This window comes from Melanotaenia boesemani, chromosome 16, assembly GCF_017639745.1.
Source record: "Melanotaenia boesemani isolate fMelBoe1 chromosome 16, fMelBoe1.pri, whole genome shotgun sequence".
Taxonomy (NCBI): Eukaryota; Metazoa; Chordata; class Actinopteri; order Atheriniformes; family Melanotaeniidae; genus Melanotaenia; species Melanotaenia boesemani.
In genome coordinates, this window is record NC_055697.1 from 23,314,092 (window position 1) to 23,333,241 (window position 19,150).

The 19,150-nt window shown below is 39.0% G+C and overlaps 2 protein-coding genes across 3 annotated transcripts in view; one reads left to right on the top strand and one right to left on the bottom strand.

The window, feature by feature from the left end:
* The window catches only part of arid5b (AT-rich interaction domain 5B), a 72,810-nt gene extending 64,540 nt beyond the window's left edge, over positions 1 to 8,270 (top strand). The window contains exons 9-10 of the mRNA XM_042010363.1: positions 3,614 to 3,830; positions 4,025 to 8,270. Coding sequence (XP_041866297.1) covers positions 3,614 to 3,830; positions 4,025 to 6,037 — 2,230 coding nt within the window. The 3' untranslated portion in view covers positions 6,038 to 8,270. The remainder of the gene's footprint in view (positions 1 to 3,613; positions 3,831 to 4,024) is intronic.
* Positions 8,271 to 8,663: 393 nt separating this feature from the next.
* Positions 8,664 to 17,964, bottom strand: rtkn2 (rhotekin 2). Of its 2 annotated transcripts, XM_042011108.1 has the most exons (13): positions 17,416 to 17,964; positions 16,952 to 17,053; positions 15,334 to 15,533; positions 15,059 to 15,117; positions 14,836 to 14,889; positions 14,607 to 14,724; positions 14,138 to 14,338; positions 13,565 to 13,659; positions 12,935 to 13,041; positions 12,699 to 12,830; positions 12,198 to 12,366; positions 11,932 to 12,039; positions 8,664 to 11,621 (listed from the first exon to the last, which is right to left on the bottom strand). In XM_042011108.1, exons 1-13 carry the CDS (start codon positions 17,560 to 17,562, stop codon positions 10,912 to 10,914), a joined length of 2,202 nt encoding a protein of 733 aa, XP_041867042.1. In that variant the 5' UTR covers positions 17,563 to 17,964; the 3' UTR covers positions 8,664 to 10,911. The 2 variants fall into 2 exon arrangements, with proteins under 2 accessions (XP_041867042.1, XP_041867043.1); XM_042011109.1 differs by lacking the exon at positions 16,952 to 17,053 and having other exon boundaries at positions 17,416 to 17,962.
* Positions 17,965 to 19,150: the final 1,186 nt, after the last annotated feature.

Below are 19,150 nucleotides of genomic sequence, written 5' to 3' on the forward strand. Positions count from 1 at the left end.
ATTAATGACATTCTAGTTGATACCTCAGGACAGTAAAAAGGAATGTTACCTCTATATTTTTGAGCATTAATGTCCATGTGCTTAAAAGACCTGAGCATTCCTTATGCAGAATAGTATACATTTCTTTAACACAGTTAGTACTTTTGGCTCACACCTGCTATGGCGAACATTTACTGCAAGCTACAACAGCCACAGCTAATGAGAGCAAACCCTGGGGGAACAGTAGAGGTCACTTTAAATCTGGTATTTTCAGACTTGACAAAGGACTTAAGTTTTCATACATTCCTGCACTGCCCTCCTGTTTTAACTGCATGAATGAGGGTCACCTCAAGTGGTTTGGCTTCAAGACAAAAGAAGAGCTTTGAGGCATGAATCCAAAGCAGAGGGACTTGATACAATGTCTGTTTATCCCACAGCCGGCACCTTGTCTCCCTCTCCCATCTATAAGGGGTTTGTTTTATTGTCACTGTGATGTTACTAATTATAATTTTGGATTTGATAAAAATTAGACTTTTTTTTTTCATTTAATTCTCTTTTTCTTGTAGCCTTGTAAAACTAAGTTATGTTTTTATTTCTCCAAATCTTTCTACAACTCTGGGGGCTTGTCCACCAGCTCTTTAGTTTCTTTTATTTTCCTTTTTTATGCATGAAGCAGCTCTTATGATCTTAACACAACACCAGCTAAAATTAATTTCAGCTCAGATGGGAGGGAAATTGTTGAAATAGAACAGCCCACAGGCTTTTTCCATTTATTTGGTGACTTAGGCATTCCTCGGGTTTGAGCATGCTGCTTGTTCCTGTAACACAAAACTCAGATGAGAGCAGCACATTGCTGGTAAAGTCACCTTGTTTTTGCCAAGTTGTCTTTTTTTCTGTGGGGAGGTGCTGCTTGTGTAATCCATTATTTCAAAGACTCTGATCTACTTAGTTGTGCTTTCATGAATTACACTGCTAGTGATCACTCACATCCAGTGCATTACATGTATATAAAGAAACTCTTATTTTTAACTTTATTTCACACATTTTATATTTCTTGACTTTTCAATTTTTAATCTCCTCCCTGCGTGTTTAAGTTGCTTGTTTTCAACATGGAAAATGGCTGCTTAAACAAAAGCCAGGTGATAAATTGGCATGAGACTAAGTTAAGTATTTATTGACCTCATAAAAATGTTGCCTCTCCTGCCTTGGTGAAATTTGTTCCTGGAATCTGTCAGTGCAGCATACGCCCCCAAGTGGCACAAATTACAAACTACATCTGGCTTTCTTTCAGCCAATTCATTGGCTGCCAAGCTCATCTCTTTCTCTGTCTTAGAGGAAATTGCTACTTATAGTACTATTGTATCACAGGTGCTCATTATATCATATCTGCGCAATCATGACTTAGTTATATGTGAACTGCTTGAAATTACGCCACTTTGTGGCACTGAGAGCTTTATTATGGGTTTACTTTCTTTGTTTGGTTTGACTTTTTATATAAGATTAAAAATGGGGCTGCAGCTTTAGCAATCATTTATGGCTGGGTTGGTAGCAACACATAAAAAGTTTGATGTTTAAAAGTCATTATTTAGCTGATTACTTTTACTTTTTTAAATTAATTTTATTATTTTTCATATTCTGTTATGAGTGATCCTATTTTTGTTAACAAAGCAAATAATTCTGACAATGACAGGAACTTCCTGAGACAGATTTTTGTTTTTCTGGCTAACATAACATCTTAGACTTTCCATTTAAAACTATTTGCCCCCCGCCTCCCCGCCAGCCCCTTATTGACATTCCATAAAGCTGACCCAGGGCAAGTCAGCCATTTCTTTCCCACAGATCATGCAGATAATCGACAATACACCCTGCTATATATGCAGTTTATCTGACCTTTTGACTGGGTGTGAGGTGGACATGTGTACATGTTTGAAGGAATTACAAATTTATAATGGTTAGATACTTATAATAGCTTTTTGTGTGTGTGTGTGCTGTAATGCCTGATTTATGAAGGCCTGAGAAGCACGTCTCCATTTATAATAAATGGCATTTAAAGTTAAAGAGACATAACAAGACATTTTATCATAATTTTGTCACAATAATCTTTGCTCGAATTAAGCTGCTTCTCTTTTTTACTTTCTGTCTTTTTTATTTCTGCTTTTGGTCTCAATCCCTCCTCTCTTTCACAACCTCTTTGCTCTCTGTCTCTTCAATAAGTCACATTTAATAGTACATTTCCTTTCTTGGCCTGGGGCCTGGTGCCAGACCAGCTGTATGAAATGTAGTTTCACCGCTTTCCCTGCCAGCACTTTTGTTCAGAGGAAAAATAACAAAAAATCCCACAGAGCCTCTTGAACTCTCTGAGGCTTTCTCTCTCTCTCTCTCTCTCTTTTGAAGAGTGGGCGAAACAGCTCTTGATTCATTGTTTGTTTTACCGCCATGTCCCTTAAAAGGAATAGTGCAACCGCCTCTTGTCGTTACACGAGAAGACCTAATTTTTTCTCATGACTGAAAAAGTCATGTTTCTGTCTGGCTTTCACAGATTGTTATTCTAGAAAAAAACTGACATAGAATCTGTAAAGATTTTCAGAGGAGCTTATTGAAGTTTGTGGAGTTGTAGTTTTTCAGTTGTCTTGGTTTCCTCTCCCACAGGGTTTCTTATTTCTGGTCTTGTGCCAATTTCCATTTTCTTCCCTGAGCAATAAAAGTCTAAAAGTTTCCCTTGTTGGTTTCTTCATGTCATTATTTTACACATGGGTATTGTTATGTTATCCAGATCTTAATGTTCCCATTAGTTACAACATCAGATATGGAAAATTGACTTGGGATATATTCAGAGGAGAAATAACACAACTCAAAAATTATTTAATGTTTATTCTACAGAATCTTCTTTGTCATTTAGTATGAACCTAATTAAGCTTGAGAATAGCCGACTATCGCCTGTGTGAAAAACTCAAAACATATTACTACCATCTGAAAATATTTAATGACTGTAAGAGCTTCTGCCATTAATCATATTAGTATATTGAAGTAGATATTATATGCTGCAAGGTCTCTAAAGCATTTGATTTCAATTCTTCCAGATATTTTTTTTTTTTCATTTCCAACCACAGTAACTTTACACACCCACACACTCATTCTGCTCTGTCAAGGTTAAAGTAATACCAAATGTGATGTGTCTCAGCAGGGGATAACTCATTATTCACATTCTTACACACGCACATACACGCACACACACACTGGCACCAATTGGAGCCTGGATTTCCCCTAGCCTAGCTTAATTACAATAGAACTGTTAATGTTTTCCAGATATCAAAACAAAGAGGTTTTAGAACAAGGTCTATAATACACCACATGCACACAGCAAGGCTGCGGCTTATTCTAGGAACTGTATTACTAAATAAAATATTTGGATATTTTTATATTTTGTTACACAGAAATAAAAAGCCTTGCCTTGCTTTTAAAATGCTCCTAAAATCTCATGAAAGAGTGTTAAATAGTATGTTTTCCCCCTATTGTCTGCTTTAAATAGGATTTTGCTTGTGTGATGATATTGTACAATCACTGATCACTAAACAATTAAAAATGTTATATGACATAACCAGGTTGTCTCTCCATTGCCTGTGTTCTCCCTTAGGCTCCTCCTTCCTTATGAAAGGCACATAAAAGGAGAGCAGGACAAGCCCCTCCCCTTGGCCAAACCGAGGAAGCAGGAGAGCAGCCAAGAAAAGGCCTCTGCAACTGGAGCCAAAGCCAAAGGAGTAGGGGCCAAGAAACCAAAAGGCCCTAACAATCTCCAACCGGGGAGTAAAAAAGACAGAGGGGAGACAGTGAAAGGCCAAGAGCATTCACAGGTCAGTTGTAGCATCTGCATCATCAGGATTCCTTTTCACTGCCATTTGAGTTCCAGGTTTTACATAAATTCTCATCAGACCCTTTGTGTTGATTGTGTAATATTTTTTAATTTGTGAAATGAAAAGAAAATATATAACTGTTTTCTTTGTTCTATTTTGAGAAACTTTAACAGCTGCCGTTTTTCTATGTGCAGGACTCAAATGGGAAAGAAGAGAATTATGAGCTCTCCACAGCCATAAAAAAGGAGGTGTCTCTGCAGGAAGAACCAATTGTAATAGAGGAGGAAGAGCTACATCTTACTCTGAAGAAGGAGGAGTCGTTGGCAGTGGAGCAGTCATCTTCACTCTGTCCCAAAGAACCAGACTGCAGAGCCCCACATGCTGGTCTCCCACTCCACATGGGCCCTGGTCCCCACCCTGAATGGAGGCCAGTTAGTGAAGCCCTTCAATCAAAACTCAGCGGCGAGCAGCAAACCGAAGGGCATTTTATTCCTAAAAATCCTTATCTTCCTCATCGCTGGGATCAGAATAAACCTGCTGGACATGTTGCTCTGCCCGAGCCTTTCTCCAAGGTCAAAGACTTCATTGAAAATCATGGCGGGAGAGTGGGGAAGGTGCTGCCCATGTGTAAGCAGGCAGATGGACAGTGTATAGATTTGAGCACAGATTCCTTTCCAGAGAAAGATGACTATGGAGTCATTAAAAAGGAATCTAGTCAGAGCTCCGGACAGACAGCTGCCTACTGCAAAGCCAGCCAGGGAGTTATGTCTCCTCTGGCCAAAAAGAAGCTCCTCTCCCAAGTATGTGAATCCAACTCTTTCACCTTTTCTTCTCATCCCCTTCAGCCTCCACCTCCCACAACTGCATCCTCACTCCCTGTCATATCAGTGGCTGAACGGGATAAAGAGAAGAAAAAGAGTGAAGAGGAGGTGATTGGACAGAGACGTGGGTCAGACAACATCCCAGAGGTAGCACCTATTTTCAGGCCATCAGTGATCCAGCATGCCCAAAGCAGCAAGGCTCACCAACAAACCAACAACGGCCAGTCAGAAAGGAGCATTTCTGGTGATCTTTCAGATACTTATAGCTGCCGGACAAGCCATCAAATTCAGCTTAAAGTCAGTGCACCGTGGCAGCCCTACCTCCCCCAAACCCAAGATGGTGCTGAGAACAATGGGGAGAAGCTACTCCAGGGCCCAGCCGCTCAGTCCAGGAGCTACCCAGGGGACTGCTACTCCTCTCCTCACCTTCATAGTCTGTACAGACAAACTGAGAGCTGCCTAAATCAAGAGAGGTTGGTAGGCTTTGCCAGCGGAGAGCGGAGAGAGCACTACACCAGAGACCGTGAGGGCAGCCAAGGCTTTGTTTGTGGCAGCCTGGAGCAAGAGGGCTTGGCCTACAGATCTCACTACAGTGATAGGACTCAAACACGCGAAGAGAGCCGAGAGACCGAAGATGAGCCCAGAGACTTTACAGTTTCTAAACCTCTCTCTCAGAGGGTTTCCTCCTTTTCAAAGCCCACCTTCTGTAGTCTCCCTTATTCCATCATGCACCAGGGTTTGGATTCCCATCCTAAAGCGTGCAGAGTTCCACCTATGACAATCTGTCCTCCCAAGCAGAGCTCAGTAGAGTCATCACAGACATTTCCCAGCTCCAAAGCTTCAGGTGAATTATCCCTCACCAGCCCGATTCGACCCAATAAGCGGAGCCTAGTCGAGCCCGAGAGTGAAGATGCCCCAGAAAGGAAAGTACGTGTGGTGACACCAATCCACCCTGCCGGTACAATCCGACGCAGTGACCCAGAGGAGCTAAAACCAGCTGAGCCTGCCCATGCCATTCACCTTAACAATCATCTCCCCGAGGGCCACCCCACAACCACTTTCCCCCCACCCCATGCTGCACCCCTCTATGCTGGCATGTACCCGCATGGCAGCCTGGTCTCAGCAGGTGCTCAGGACAGACTCCAGCAGCATCCAGGTCTTCAGTACCTGAAAAGCCAGTCAGCCGTGTCTCCCTTAGTTCCCCCATTACCCTTCCCCCCGGTGATGTTCCACAGGCAGCTGCTGCCCTCCAGCCCCAGCCCGCACCATTTCTACAGGCACCCTGGTGGTGCAGCACTGTACGGAGACCTATTGCACCATCTCTACCCTCTTTCGACCCTCCCACCACCACAGCTGTCCTCGGTACATCCCAGCACCAGACTGTAAAGGGAGAGAAAACATTTTTTTTTTTTTTAATTCTCCTTTTTCATCTTCAGAAACTGTATCAGCTTCTTTTTGTCTCTCTTGCTCGGGGAATGTGGCTCAGTCAGGACAAAAAAACACTGATTTCAACTTGGAGCTGATGAAAGACTTGTTAAATGCGTCAGTCAGATGGACTGCAAATTCCATTTCCTTTTTTTTTTTTTATTTGTCTATGCCTTTGTTTATATACTTTGCACTGTTCTCGATTTGTATCACCACTTACTGTATCTTTTTTTGTTGTTTTTTTTGCTGTTGTACCCCTATTTGCACAATGCTCGTGTATGTGCTCACAGACCAGATTGCCGCTCTCAGTAACCATGAGTCAGGTTGTTGCTCCAGATGTGTGAAAAATGGAGGGCAACAGAGAAAAGCCATTTGTTTACTGCATCCGAGGGCTAAACCTTGTTGCTTAAAAAACACTACAGGTAACATCACAATGAAAATGAAATTCTTTATATAACTAGATGTACAATTATCATTGCAAACTGTTCAGCAGTAGCTCATTATTATTATTCTTTAGGCAGCCAGTGGTGTTGTATTTGTTTACATGTCTCCACGCTGAACTCTGTTGCCTGTTTGCACCACAGTAAATCCACCCAGACTGCTTGGAATAGACGTTAACATTCACTGTGGTGCAACACGAATAGTTTCATCATTCAGAGGTGCTGTGTTTTGACAGATGTACTGTAGAATCACTAATGTTTTTTACTCACATCAGGTTTTTATTCATTAAGTATTTCAGTTCAAATACAGCTTAACCAGTTTTCATGCTCAGTCTGTTGACAAATAATGAATGTTTATTTGTTGAGAGTTAATGAAAAGCTGGTTTCATTTGTACTTTCTAAATTGAAAGTAATTTAATCCCCCAAACTCTTTGTGATGAGTAGACTGTTGCGGCTTGTTTTTGTCTGTAGAACCAGCGTAATGAAGCAGCCGTCTGCTGTGGAATGCTCACCACAAAAAAAAAAAGAAAGAAAGAAAGAAAGAAAGAAAAAAATCAGCATTTCATCTTTTTTTCTTTTTGACTTGAAAAGTTCCTCTTTATTTTTTTTTTATTTTGAGCAAAGAGACTCTTTATTTCACTCCCTAAAAAGACTCACTATGATTTGATAGGAATGTCATCACTTAGGATATTACTGCTTTGCAAATATCTGTGCCTTTCGCAGTCTTGGATTAGAGTTAGCACTACACTTGTTAAGGTTAATCTTCTGTAGCAGGGTAGGAAAGTCAATATTACTGTCACTGTTATCTCACGCTCATTCAAAAACAACATGGCACACTTGGCTATGGGACATCAAACTTAAAGGGTAAGGCACACAATTTTAAACAGTTCAACTTTAACCAAATCTTTAGTATTTGTGCTTCAACAAGTCTACTTCAGCTTAACTTTGTTAGGCAAGCGATTATACAAGAACCTGCAAGATTTACTGACAGTTGATATTGACACAGGTCTGGTGTCTGTCATCCGCAGGGTATGTGAGTGCTATGTGTTTTCTAGCTGTGATGAAAAGGTACCAGACTCCATAAAGTATGCCTACCGTGCTCCATAGCCTGAGGTGGGAAAGACAACACCTGCGCTGGCTTTTACAACCACTATAATTGCGATCCAGGATAGTCGAAATACACAGTGAACATGTCTGGTGTTTCAAAAGAAGGAAAAAAAAAAAAAAAAAAAGCTGTAAATGTCTGTTTGTAGAGTTTTACTGAATACTTAAAGACATTCATTTTTGATTAAGTACTGTACATTGCTGTGTCTAGGTAAGCTGGCATTAGTGCTGGCTCCTGTACAGAACATTGATACGGGATCAATTCATGACAGCCCTTCTCTCTTGTCTTATTTTCTCTGTAAATAGCACTGTAGATAGTACTGCGTGGTTGGTATGATATAAACTGTTATAATCTGTAAATACTTAAAAAAAACAGTATAAAAGTTGGTTACATGATCTAGCCGTGTTCTTTCTGCTCTGTTTCATGTTAGGCTGAACACTACAAATTATGAATTAGGATACTCTTTTTATTTGTTGCATTTTCACTTTTTTTTCCCTCCACGTTGTTTCCATTAATGTGCATCCTAAAAGTGTTTTTGATACCGTAGCCATCTGTTTACCAATCACCCAGCTGGCAAACAAGATAAAAAAAATAAAGACATTTTGTATGATATGACCTCCTGTATATTTAATTAAAATATTTTACTATCTATACATGTTTCTTCAGTTGTGTTCTTAACTGTACATAAATGGTGAGGGTTGTATAATCCTATATTTAGCATTGAAATTTTCTTTTCCCTTTTTTTTCTTGAGTAAATACAGTGTGAATGGGGTTTTATTATTGTAATACCATTATCTGTCTATGAGATTCTATCCACCTTAATCTTCACAACAGGCCACTTCTGGGCACAAAGCCAGAGAAGCCTCTCCAGTATTTGCTGCAGTGGAGAAATGTGCCAGTGCATGTATCTCTATGTGATGTGAATTGGGCTGCAATAAAAGCTATGCTTTGACTTTTATTGCCACCCCCTAGTAAACCTTTAGCATGAAAAATATTCAGTAATACTTCCAGGCTCAGCAAAAATAAAGCAGCCTCACCAGGGTAGAATGTAGGTCGTTTTATTGCAGATCAGCAATAATAAAAATACAGTTAGCTTTCAAGACAACAGAGTGAAAAGAAATCGCACTTTCTGAGAAACAATAGCTACGACAGATGCATATTTTTACATTGCACTAAACACAAATTATTCTGCACTAGGACAAGATGTATTGCTACTAAATGGTACATTAACATCACTGCACTAAAATAATTTGACAGAAGACACATTCATATTTGACAGTAAACCATAAAAAACTAGAGTACATTTAGTCATAATCAGCTCAAAACTACAAATCCCTTCTGCTGTATTTGCAGTTAACAAAATGACATTTATTCATTTTTACATCTTTACCAGGATTCTTGATAAAAGGCTGCATTTCCTGCATTTAAAATCACTTTTACCAGGGCTACACAATTAATTACCCAGAATAATACAGAAACGTTTGCCACAGTATCTGCCAGTAAAGCTAACATGCATTGCTGTTCTGTGCTTATAAGTCTGAGAATAGCCAAGATGTTCATGAGAAGGTAAAAATGCAATACAATTCTAAATCATTCAGTCTGAAATGTAATCCCAGCATCATCAGTAAGGAAAGTAATGTTGGGAGGCTTTAGCTTTAAGCCATTTCTTGTTGTTCCAGGTGCATACAGTAAAAGATCAAAGTGACTAATGTATCAGCAATACACAGCAAGCATAAGAAACATCTGGCACACTGCTAATGTTGAGCTGCATCTCCCTTTGTACAACCTATTTTCTCCCCATCCCCCTTTAAGGCTTAAACTAAGCCTTCATGTAATCCACCTCCTCACAAATCTACATCTCTACCCTCTAAATTTAACTGAAATTGAAGGGCTAGATAAGAAACAAAAAAGTTACTATAGCTTTTACCTTATTGCTTTATCTGAATGTGCGGTTTCAGGGAAAGTAGCTAAACCCTTTGTGCACCATGTCTAATTATGATGACTGCTCCTCAATACAATATCATTAAGTGGCTGAAATATTTAGTTGGCTGCAGTACTGGGTATGCTCAAAACACACACACAAGGGCATTCATTATTTAAACCACTCAAAAGACTCATTCATTCAATTATGTTCGCAGTATTTATTGGCTGCAATGGTAAATTGTGTTAGACATATTGTGTAGCCACTAAAAACCAAGGTCACTCTATTATTAAGACCTCTGGGGGAATGGAGGAGTCACATTGGTGCTTGCAATTGCTCCTAAAAATCACGTTTCTCTAAAATCAGCTATAGTGGTCATAAAGTCGTCACAGTAAGTAGAATATGTCAATAGTTCCAAAAGGAATGAGTCGTCCACAGTTAGCCAAAGGATCAATTCCAATTTGAGTGCTTTTCCAAAGGCTCTTTCTTTAGTTCATGTTCCAGTGGCAGAGCAAAGAAATAAGCCTTTCCATTTTAGTTGGATTGATGATAGTGGTGCTCAAGCCAGTGTACAGCTTCCAATTTCATCTATGGGTTAGCTGCACATGAAAAACTTGATATACAGAAAGTGGAGAAGGAGACGTCTCAGTGCAGTATGGACATTGTGATATGAGGTGTCAGCAGGAATTTGTGAGGCTGTAATAAAGATTTTTTTAAATTCCCCCTTTTAATGCTCCTCACCTATCCATACAATGAGTTCTAATAATTTGACATTTTAGGAAACAGGCTTTCATGTTGTGCTGTTATATGAAAAGATTTGTGACCTCAATATGAAGCTGGGTTTGTGGGAAAGTTTGCATTGAGGCTGAAAGAATGAGAAAAGCAAGCCTGGCTTTGTTTAAATGTAACAAATTCTGCAGACCAGCACCTCTGAAAGTTCACAAAACATGTTTTATCTTCAAAAAATGTAGGTGAAATAATCACTTGCGGTTTCTCCACTAGAGCAGTGACTACTGGGAGTAGTGTTATGTTCAGTTAATGAACTTTAAATGTGCAGGTTTAGAGTTCCTGTTACACATTAAGCAGACACTGATTAGTCATTTCCTCCTGTTTTAAACACTTCTAACCAAAGCTAACTGGCTCAGGGATTATAGTTATGTAAGGTAAGAGCATTTCCCAAAGTTATAAAATATTCCTTTATAATGTCTATATTATCTATTGAAGGAGTTTTCATCGCTAGTGAGGTAAAGTTAAACTCAGATATAGATTAGATTTTATCAGTGTTGAAAAGTGCTGCTTTAGTTATTTTTGTTAATGGTAGGGTATTGTTACTGTAGTTACCTAAATATTGAAATGGTTAAAGTTGAGGTTACAATGCTTTGAGGTTCATTCTCTCCCTGAAAGACTTCCTCACTTTGCTGCGTGGTGCAGGAACAGGACCGGGACCATTACAGGCTCTGACAAAACCATGATCAGTTGTGGTATCAGGGGTCTGGGTGTGGTTGTTCTGGGAGTCCAGCTGCTGGGGAGGAGGTTGAGACTGACCCTGTGGGTGCACATCGAGGACGCCCAGTGGAGCATTTTTTCGGTTGTGAGCTGTGCTGCCTCCGGCATTGTTCCGCTGGAGCTGCTGAATGATGGCAGAAAACTTTGCATCTAGAGATGGTCTTCCCGTTTTGGATCTTGTCGCTGGATGTGAAATGCAAGTGCCAGAGTTCTCCTTCTCCTGGTATGAAGGAGGAGGGTGATGATGAAGAGAAGCAGGGAGGGGAGGTCTGGCTGGACGGGCAGGGGGAGCATAAGGCTCTCTGTCAGATGGAGGGGGTGGAGCACGTCGCTTTTTGTTGCTGAGGGGAGTAGAGCTGGTCTTGGAGTTAGGACTTGAACAAGGGGTGGAGGTTTTGCTCTGGGACAGAATACCTTTCTCTACCACCATTGAATGGGACCCATCAAACAGAGTGGACCAATTAGGCACCTCTTTCTTCTCTTCATGACCAATCAGGAAGCAACCATCTGTCTCCTCTATTTTGCTGTGAATGATATCTGTAATGCTTTCAAACTTGCTGGGTGAATTAATACCTGAAAAAAAAAGGAAATATTGTGATGAAATTAAATGTAATTTTTATTTTTCATCTTTCTCTTAAAAAGGACACAGAGCCATACACTATTTATCTCATTTTTATGCAGCTGGAATTTACTTGTATGTATGACCACTGTACTGAAAACTACTTTGTGTAGTTCATGAAATATATTCCATTTTATTTCCTGAGAGCACTTAAATCAGGCAAAATCTTTTTAAATACAACTCCTAAAACTTTCAACATCAGTCAACAAATTATCAACTTTTGTTTAACTCACTTCAGTCCCTAATTCAAATTATTCCACTTACTGAGGTCGTTGTAAACAGAGTCAGCCTGCTTGGAGAGGAAGAGTGATGGTTTTCGTGGTGACATAACCTCAATCTTCATTAGTCGGTCGCAGCAGTGCAGCCACTGGCCTGGTCGTAAACAAGAATATATGAGAGAAGCTGAAAAAGGTTATACCATCTGCTCTTGATGAGAGGTTTTTAGGAAGATTTAGCTGCACAAAACGTCTTATTATGCAATCGCAAATACAATTTTAAAAAGAGCTATTCATGTAACTAAAGGTTGGTACTCTGATCATAGAGGTGCTGGTAAAGGGCGTCCAGCCAGTCCTCCAGCTCATCCCTGGTGTCTGTGATAAAAACAATGGTCTGAGAACCCTCTGGTGAAGGGTTGCTGATGGACAAACTCCTGGATTTTTTGCCTGCTGAGTCCTTTTCCATCACACGTATCCGGGTCTCCTGCAGAAACAATAACAAATAACTTATAAACTGGAAAGAAGTTTGACATTTTAGAAATTACAGTTCTTTGCAAGATGCTGGACTAAAAAGTCCACTGCTGATGGTGCAGAAAAACACATTTAACCAGCAGTAAAATGCCAAAGATGCAAGCAGGATTAGGTGCAAAATGCTGGGGAAAAGGTTAAATTGAGAATTAAATTAACAACAATCCACCTCCTGTTTTTAATCACATTAAAATTACTAAAAAAAAATGCAATTAAAATGGATCATGCATTGTAATAAAGACAGGGGTAACTTAAGTTTTAATATTTAGATTGGTTTATAAAATGTACCTTATTGATGGGCACACTTAGAGTAGGCTGCAACTGAGCATCAATTTCTTCTGGGGTGAAGTAACAGGACAAAAAACCAGCACTCAGCACACAGTAAAGTCTGCAACAGCGGTCCAACCCCTCCACACGTTGCTAAAAAAAAATCACCAGAATAAAAAAATCCAACTTCCGAAATCAAACCAGGAGCCAGTTATAAAAGTCATGGTAATAAATACAGTAGTTAAAGAACAACACACCTTCTGACTCAAGTAGCCAGTCATCATGTTCTGTGTCATACAAGCAGGCTGTGCCACTAACTGGCAGCAGAGGTTGCCATACAGGGGAAGCCAAGAGGACCACTCAGCTGTAAGGATGAGCATCAACAGAGAAAAATAAAAAGCCTGAAAATATGGAGGTCTGCAAGCATTAATCTTAATAAGCTGCAAAAAGGTTTTATTTTAAAAGAAAGGTGTTCATTAAGAATCATTTCAGTCTTGAAAGAGAAGAAAATATTTTCATTAGAAGAGGAAAAAGTATAAAATTTTCATTGTCTATCAGTTTCCTGTTTTAACAGTAATTTAAAAACTCATAACATGCACTATAGAGTTGAACACTAATGTGCCAGAGTGGAAAACAAATATTTACCCTTGAAATTACAAGGAAAAAAACCTCCTGAGTACTAACTTTTACCCAATTAATCATTCAAGTAAGAGGGAGAAAAGGAATCCAAGCTAAACCTCAATTATGGGTTATTTTCCTTAATTTTAGGTTTCAGTTGTACTGGTGTAAAAATATTTTAGAATTACAATGATACCAATTCAGTTCATGAGCTTAAAGGAATAAGAACTTTGTACCCTTAGATATTACATTTCTCTGCCGTTGCTTACCGTTCTGGAGGACAATGAGGGAGTGAGACTGAAAGGTGCCTTCAGCCTCAGCCAGATCCAGCGTTGTGTAGGCCAGCAGGCTGTATTTAGCTCCACTGGTACGAACATACACACATATCCAAGTTTTAGCCATCTTTAAATGTGTCAAAATGACTTATTTTCCTGAAAATATATCCTAAACTCTAGCCTTAACTCAGTAAAGTGCTCTTAACCCATGTTGTTTTTCATAAATCATCTTTTTCTTTTAAGGCCCAAATGATCCCTATGAACATGTGGTGCTTATCACTTACAGATGTTCAGCTGAGCGTGTAACTTTCAACTCTAAAACGTCTTTAAGCATGGTTTTCCTCCCTGAGCAAAATAAATTTCATATGGTGACATGACAAGCGCAATTTTCAAATATCTGAAGGCTAAACGTTTAATATTCAGGACCACAAATATTAAAACCTTATTAAAATCCCTAACAAAGCTTTCAATTGCATCTCTTATTCCACTATCAAGTTCAGCCCTAACAGCAAAACTCTGAGATTTAATAGCCCATGCTGGATTTTCTAAGATAAAAACATTACATACGAGGGTATGGGGTTATTCTGCAGGAAAGTGTCAGGATCTGGAGTGTCCAGCAGGGAGCAGAGCTTCTTTCCAGAGGTCTTTCCAAAGGAGTTACGTAGCTTCTTTGCCAATTTCTTTGGTGTGTTTACCAAAGTGAGCTCTTCCTCTAGGGCGCAGCTCCACAGCTCCACCCTCAGTTCAAACTGAGGAACTGCCTCTTTACTGAGGACAAGAATTTCAAACATCAGTTTAAACTATGCTGGATCAAGGTAATTAGAAAACCTAAGTTTTAAAATCAGTAAATAATACAGTACAACAACACTGCGACCAGTAATCCTCTCCTCATATTTGCCAGTGAAGTATTAATGAGAAAATTAGTGCTGTTCAAACACTGCTCAGATGCACCTAAAAGGTTTCCAAAAAGATGTGCAGCTGTTTTGAGTTTATATGTCTACATGTTGGATATGTAGAAAAATTTATATATATTTACAAGATGGTGACTCCCTCAAAGCAGATGTCAGTGACAGATCTGTCCACCACAACCATCTCTGTGTCGAACACCTCGGAGCCAATCTGCATCAGACAGAACACAGCAACCCGACGAGAGCCTTCCAAAAGCAAGGGATGCACAGTGCGTTACTACAGCAAATCTAAGCAAAATAACATGAGGGAAAGCTAAATGGAAGGCATGAATGTAAGCACAAAAAAGGTAAACCTACTTCCTCTGTTATTAAAGTGGTCTGAATCCTTCCATATCAAAGGAATCCGCAAGCCTACATCAGAGAAAAGAAAAGTTAATTTACATCGCTACACTCTAATTACCTAAATAGCTTAAGAAATTATTTTTTTCTTAAGATTAAACTATTTCAATATTAGTTTATTTTGGGTACATTTAATGTATCCCATAAGACATGATTAAACACAAAAGGCAAGCAAGCTTACCAGACAGAGCAACGGTACCATGACAGGGCAGACGACCACCTGTAGCAGAACTTGCCACTCTGTAATAAAATTTTTAACTGATCACAACAACTTGCTGCAATATGTATATCAATAATCACTGCAGGAGAATATTTTTACTTTAAAAGTTTTTCAAACCCTCTGCATCACATTTTTCTGTCTTTATGTTTCCAATAACTTGTATCTAAAAGGATAAACTTAAAGACGTCCGTTGTATTTTCTCCAACTAAAGGCATAGTAAACACCAAAATCCTTACCTTGTGACAGCTCCCACCATATCCTGCTCCTCTTTCTCCCTTTGCAGCTGGGTGAGATAAGCCTGGATCCTGGCATTGCAGGTCAGCAGGTTCTTGGAGGCGTTAAGAATCTGTTCTCTCTTGCTGCATGCAAGCAGCAGCTTGTAGGCCCCCTCTCGCATTCGCATCTCAAAGCCAAGCTTCTCTTGTATGTTTGTGTTCTTCATGTACAAAACAAAGGAAATTTTTCAATGACCAAATGAATATTTTTCAAAAGACAGATTTGGTATGTTGTTCCAACAATATGCTATAACAAAGACTAACTACATGGGCATGATGACTGGTGATAAAATTGCACTTGAATGTTATTTAATAAGAAAAAAAATAAACATTTCAACTAACAAAGCTGCTTATAAGATGATATAAGCCTTTTAGTGCCACTTACCTTAGGTACCTGGATTGTTTGCAAAAAAAGAAGATTGAAAAGACAAAATGGCACTGCCTTTTAGTACACACAGAACATATTATCACAACCTTTCAGCTTAATGCCAAGCTTTTTGCTTTGAATAAAAAACAAGAAACAAAATCTTCTTGTAAAAATGCAACTTGCTGTTTAAAATAATCAAAATGTACACTAAAAGTTATGCAAAAATAAATAAATAAATAACAAATAAAAGATGCACCCAAAAGGAAATGTAGGACATGTTATCTCCTTTCCCTTCATAAAGGATGGCACCATGATTTAAGCACTGAAGCTCCTTCTTTAGCATTTAGGGAATTTGACCAGCTCTCATTTAGATACTTCCATTTTACTCAGGACCTTTCCTAAGCAAGAAAAACATTATTTGACTGAACTCAAAGACTTCACAAACGGATAAGGTATTATGTAATAGCTGGATGCTTAAAAATATAATCCTATAACTGAGAAACAGACCTTCAGTCTAAAGCTTCAGAAATTGACTGGTACAATTTAAAATGATAAATCTAGTCTTTTAAATTCACACAATACTTTAAATATTCAAGTAAGAGATAGTTCGGATTGCTGGAGACGTAGGGGTGACCACAGTATACTTTCCGATGCAAATGTCCCAAAGAAACAACTTTTTCATGAAAAGTAAGACAGAGAGTAATCTCTCACTGCTAAGACTCTCCTTTGAATCTAGTAACTTTCACATTAAAAGCTCTCAAACTTCATTTAAATCGGTTACAATTTTTATTTAGATTTGATTAGATTTGAGCTCTTTATTGTCTGTTTGGCTCAAACCCATATCACTTGTAGATCACTGAAAATAAGAAATGTTACAGTCGTGGCAATAAAGCCAACCTTTGCTCTCTCACTCAAGTGCAACTTCTGGTTGTACAATGATGCATGCAGGTGAGGTCAGGTGGTTTCATGATGAACAGCAAACAAATTGTATGGAGATCATTAGTCATTTTCATGGAAAACATGCAGTATGGAGATGTATTGATGGTATGCTAAAAAGCTAAACTGAAGAGATGTAGATGTAAACTTATGAGGGTATGGAGTATTATTATGTCTGATATTCCTAAACAAAAACCCATTTTTGATTTTAATACGAGATTGTGTTTCGTGCATGCAAACATCATCGTCCTCCATATTACAAATTTAAATATGCACCTGCAGCTTCCCAGAAATCTGTCGTATATACAACAAATTCATGTTGTCAACAATCTGCTGGGTGTCGTTCAAAAGCTTTGGGCATCGTTTCACGCTTGTGTCCTGAAAGGAAGTTAGTTTTAGCGATGTTAGAAAACATGCTGCAAAATTGGACAATGGTGGTTTCAGGAAACGAATAGTTAAACGGGGCAACTCCCCATAGATGACTTAACTGGCACGGATTATTTACTGGAGCATGGAAGCCAGCGTGGGTTTGAGAAAAAAGTAGGAGAATTCAACTTATTTGAACATATAAAAGTAAGCATATTTATAACGGCTGCATAAAGGCGAAATAAACATAAATTACATTGCTGTGTTAGTATCGTTGCACTTAGTACCCCCGTCCATTGTCAACGGACCTGTCATTACGATTCAGTGTTTGACGGTAAAAACATATAAAAGCGCTTAGAATCTCTTGAACTTACCTCTGTTTGCAAGAATAAAGAGCTCTGTCGTATTTTTTTTCGTTTAATCTCCATAGCCACCGCAGAACTGGCTGAAAACAATGACTTGGAGCTACAGTTTCGCTTGGAAGTTTGAACATCCCGCGGGGCGTCCATATTGTCCGTCATTCGCTAGCAACCGCACGCGCTGCACATTCCTACTTCAATTCTCCAACGCCCCTTCAACGGACAGGGTTGGCTCGGTTTATGCCTCTCCACCTGCCGAAATGGAAAACAATAATAATAACAACAATAATTAAAATAAACAAATAACTGAAAAGTGAAAACCTCGCTTAATGACACAGCACTGACATTTCACTAGTCAATATATTGCTCTACTTCACTGCATTTTAAAACAATAATGAAAAAAATTGATTAACTGATGCCGTTTAGGCTTTGTCAAAAAATGTAATTTCAAAGTAACTTAACGTAAAGGTTCGACTTCTAAAATAGAGCACTAATTTATAGTGGTTTGAATGTAGTCTGAATTATGGGTTTATGTTCCAAAATCAACTGCTTTTTCACGAAAGAAAGAAAGAAAAAATCTACTGAGAGGCGTCGCCTTTCCTATGGGTTCCTCTGAGAGGAAACCCAGTGCCCTTACGCAGACAGGAGGGGAACGTCATTGCGTCATCGTGCGAGACAAAACACTTTCAAATTTTAAGATACTTTGAAATATATTTTGTTTTCATTGATTATTTTGTTGGTTGCATAAATCAAATGCTGATACATCATTAAGCCTTGTTTAGTACATATCTAGCTCATCACCGGCTCGGCTCAATTTGTAAAACAAACGTTCTGCCAATCAGCAATAAATGCGCTATGTAACGCTCTCTCAATTCAGGTGAGGCTGTCACAAAGCATCAAGGTCTGTGAAATGCTCTACAGTGCTTTGTTCAATTTGCATAACTTCTAAACATTTCTCCTGCATTGACAGAAATTTTAATAAATTCTAATGTTTTTAATGATGGAAGTTATTTTTTTGTACATTTTTTTATCTTGTTTTTGTGTGTTTTTCTCTCTTGCATCATCTTTCTCTTGAGCTGCGCATTATGCATACTGTCTCTTCTTTTCGGCATCATATCTCAACCTGCCAGCTGCGCAACCCAGGTGGTGCTACAGTAACAAAAGACCTCGGAACGAAACCAATGAGTCCAGGAAACCCGCCCACCCGGTTCTGGCGGACATTGCTTCTGGTTGAGTTGGAAGCATCCACGGTTGGAAGTGTAGACGCAGGCGCTGCTGAGGATGATATCTATCAAGTTAGCCACAAAAAAGCTCTCAATAACGGAAATTGCAATATCTACTTTCAATATTAAAGTGCGGTTTTAAAAAAAAGACCAAACATCTTTTACTGTGTAATCCTCTGGGTTCATCAGTTTCTAGAGCGTGATGTCAGTAACACTACCATCTGTTGCATATTTTCTGTGCAGCTTCCCATAAATAATCCATGTTTTTTCTGCAGAGTCTACTTCATAGCATGGAGGGCGTAGGCAGTATCACTGTAACTACAGCTGATTTGTGACTGTTATATCAACTTGACCAACTCAGCTAAAACATAACATTTCTCAGGAGGTATGAAGTCATTTCAACAGGACAATGCCAGACCTCTAGGTTCTGAAAATCTTTGTTTAGCTAAAAACATTATGAATTACTGAGGTTTTGTAATCTACCTTAAAAGGCATTTACATTTTAACTTTTTTGTTTCATACTTACA